General features: G+C 38.6%; 1 protein-coding gene across 1 annotated transcript in view; it reads left to right on the plus strand.

Annotated features, from left to right (window-relative positions):
- Positions 1-2955, plus strand: part of LOC138019694 (microtubule-associated proteins 1A/1B light chain 3A-like) — a 3173-nt gene extending 218 nt beyond the window's left edge. Inside the window, exons 2-4 of the mRNA XM_068866558.1 lie at positions 145-200; positions 421-527; positions 2357-2955. Of these exons, the coding sequence (XP_068722659.1) occupies positions 145-200; positions 421-527; positions 2357-2528 (335 nt within the window). The 3' untranslated portion in view covers positions 2529-2955. The remainder of the gene's footprint in view (positions 1-144; positions 201-420; positions 528-2356) is intronic.
- Positions 2956-3928: the final 973 nt, after the last annotated feature.

The raw sequence follows: 3928 nt of genomic DNA on the forward strand, positions 1-3928 counted from the left end.
TCGGAGTGACTTGCTACCAACGGAAAATTCAAGTACTTTTTTAATTAATGCATAGTTCTCTTTTCCGTTGGCTACCTTTCGTTATCGTTAGAACTTCATCTTACGTTTATTCCTTTTACTGCCGTTTTCGTTGTCATCATCTAGCTGCAAGGAAGAAAGATTCGGAGTGCATCACTCGACAGTATCCCGACAAAGTACCGGTAGGAAAATATTAGTAGACACTCCAATGCGCATGTTATTGCTACGGAATAATAATCATAATTTCAACAGTTCTATTGAGGCGCGTTACTATTCTGGAATCCGTAATCGTGGCTTTCATTTTCGTTATGTATCAATTAAGGACGCACATCGCTCCTAAATGAAAATCGGTTTCATAATGAAACGTGCATGGCCTTGAATGCGAGTTTTCTTCCTGTTTAGGTTATCGTTGAACGATTGAAAACCGAAAAACACTTGCCCGTCCTGGACAAAATCAAGTATTTGGTTCCATCGGATCTTACAATGAGTAGCTTGTCCAGTATTGTAAGGTACGTATGGTAGCATCCCTGAAAAATGTGTCGGAAACCCTAATGGGTAACAAATAATACATCCGCATAAATTAATCTGGTTTTGACACATCCATTTCATGCCTCGTTAATATGCCTTTTGCGCCATTTTGTGACTTGCGGCTCAAGGGAACACAATGAATTTTCATGTTTTGTCTGGAGAGTAGGATGGTGAAAAGGGAGAGGGCAGGGTTATTAGTAGCGCTGAAGTGGAGGAGAAATGCAAAACTCTTCCTTGCTTTATATATATTAAAATAATATGGAGCTGTGGGAAGAGAGAGACAGGTGGTTGGAGCAATAACCTAGTTATTTTAATTAACTCTGTATTGCATTTATGCAGAGGTTTCAATACATTTTGAAGCAGATGCTTGGGTTTAATCAAAATAGAGTAACGGTCACTCTTGTCTTTTACAAGGGTTTGAGTGAAAATCAAGGCAGAGTTGCCAGTGGTGAGAGGCAAATTTCTGACAAACAGACGGCGGTATACCGCCAGTGACCGGCTTCTGATGAAAGCCCTGTTTATGGTACTTGAGCAACCTTTTCGAATAATGTCCACTTGAAAGGCAGTCTTTCTTTCGGACTCCCTGAGCAAAGGATAATACTGTTGTTACCCAGAAAACAAGAATAATAATTGTTCAGGAAAAGTAAACAAGTTCAGTTTTTCTTCTTGTCCTCCTTGGTTGGCATCCTTTTTTTCACAATTCCATAGTTCTTTCCATGAGTTAACTTTTGTAAGACCCTTGTCTGATTTTTGTTGCACCGGCTATCCCACCTCAACGTTTCCATCAAACGAACAAATACAGGAACAAGTAAAAAGGCCAATATTATTTTTTAATACACTTCCAATGCTTCAAACAATCTCTTGCTAATCATTTCTTGTTATTAGAACTAATCACATGACCTGATTAGCAAGAAATAAGGATCAGTGAACATTCGCTTGTTTGAGATTTATGTTATTTTTAAACGCAATCACATGCACAGTGTGATCTGAGGATTTCACGAAATGTTGTTACGTTTAAATCATATCTTGTGGGGTTCTTCAAGAGCATATCTGGCTGTATTAAAAGTTGGAAATTGTTCGGATCAGTATTAGGGTACCTCTCTGCGCCAAAGGCACGCGCAAAGCACCATGAGTAAGAAAATATGTTAACCAATCTGTGTGAGAAATTTTGGTTTTGGTCATCATACGGCCATACAGGCGTCCACCCCACCACATATGCCAATGTGACCAATATGACAAGAGCATATCGAGGGCTCAAGTTTAGAGCTCATTGAGGTGGCAATACTCCAGCTGTAGTTTGCAGCGTACATCATTGATTTTGGACATCCATGTTATGGTCAATTTGACACCTGTCAAAACAAGGTATCTGCTGACCAGTACCGTGTGACTATATCATAGGCTCAACTTTAGAGCTCATTGAAGGTCAGCCTTTTTTTTTTAAGTTGACTGCTGACCACGTGCTGGGTTTCAATTGGATCACAGGCTCAAGCCAGGTTAAATTATTGTAAGAATAAATAACCCAGGAGCTCTGCTTTTAGGCTTGGCAAAATCTCTATATTAGACTAAAATTTTGAAGCCCACTATTTGAAAGAGTAAGAGCCACTTGTACTCTGAAATGTTGGCTGTTATTATGATGTTGATGATGATGATATTTATTGTCGTAATGACGGTGATCATAATGATAGTGTTATGAGTGCCCTGTTGTGTTGTAAAAAGGAATCAAGTAAGTGTCCCGTGTGCGAAAGGTGTAGAGGTAATCTTGATTTATCAGACACAAGTAACTATCCTGGTGCTTTCAATTCATCTGCAGGAAAAGGCTTCAACTTTCACCTACTCAAGCTTTTTTTCTTCTTGTAAATGAAAAGAATTTGGTGAGCATTTCAATCACTGTTGGTGAGGTTTACAAAGACGAAAAAGATGAGGATGGGTTTATCTACATGGTTTATGCATCTCAAGAAACCTTTGGTTCATCTAATATTTAAATGGTCTTTCTTGAAGTTTTGGGTGTGCTTGGGTTGGTCTCGCTAAAAGCATTGTAGATTAGATGTATAGTGGAAAGTGGTTGTCAATGGAGGAGTTTCTCATTTTTTAAATGAAAAAAAAAACATTGTTCATGGACACAGCTTGTGAGGGAGATAGGTTTACAAACAACAAACTGGCAGACGAGTGTAATCCTCTTTTAACTTGTGACAAAAAATATCATCGACAAATTTAAGATTTTGATCAAGAATTTAAAGCAGTTTATTACCCAGTGCAATAAGAAAATACGTATAATTTGCCGCAATTTTTCTCAACTAATAAGCAACTTTATGTCTTTTGAATCTAATTATCCTGTGACTATATTGTAAGCATTTTACTTGGTTTTTGAATGTTGTTGAGTAAACGAATTTCGTAATTGTTTGGTGATAAGTCTATTTCCACTTGGTTGTGTTCGTTTATTTAAATATAAAGTTAACAATTTCATAGCTAAATGAATATTGTAAATGAATTGAGGTTATAAATCCACCAGACCCCAGTTGTTCGAAGGGCGGGTAGAGCTATCCACTGGATAACTCAGTTGGTTTTTCTGGTGCTTATCCGCTGGATAGTGATTTATCTGGTGGATAGCATTACCCACCTTTTGAACAACCAAGGCCAGGCCCCATTTGATCAAAAGCCTGATATCTTATCCAATGGATAAGTCACTATCCAGAGTATGAAATATACTTTTACGTTAAATGTTGGACACACCTTTACTTAGATGTGCTTTGAGTGTGTATATTAAAGGGGCTATGTCACGTTATAGATTATGGTCTTTCAGGGAAATCTTTACTTAATCACGAGTTTAAAACTCGAAAATGTTCATGTGGAATTCCTTTACTGATAAAATTATCGTTACATCCAAACAAGATGATTCTGAAAAAAAGACGACCTTTATCGAGGCACTTTGGCATGAACTTGAAAAACCTTGGGCTAACATTTTTTTCAAGATTGCACAAATGCAATCCGTTTCAATCTTGTTCATTTTTGTCCAACCATGCTTCTCTTTCCTGTTGCAGTATTTCTTTTATGTTGTTCACTAGTTTTTAAGTGGTCATTGCAATGTTTCATTCTACTTTTCGGGCATTTTGGGTGTCATTAAATTACATCATTTTGCGTGACATAACCCCTGCTGTAGTCTCCTTCACACCCGCTCGGGCCGGAGTCACGCAACGCTCCTCGTCCGTTGGGGACGGGGAGCGTTGCGTGACTCCGGCCCGTGCGACTGCGAAGGAGACTACCCCTTCTGTGGATACAGTGCCCAAATGCAGATAGTGAGTGACTTATCCACTCGATAATTTAAGTCATCCGACCATTGAACAACTGGGGCCCCAGTTGTTCAAAAGCTGGATAACTCTATCCA

This window comes from Montipora capricornis, chromosome 10 (genome assembly GCF_036669925.1).
Source record: "Montipora capricornis isolate CH-2021 chromosome 10, ASM3666992v2, whole genome shotgun sequence".
NCBI lineage: Eukaryota > Metazoa > Cnidaria > Anthozoa > Scleractinia > Acroporidae > Montipora > Montipora capricornis.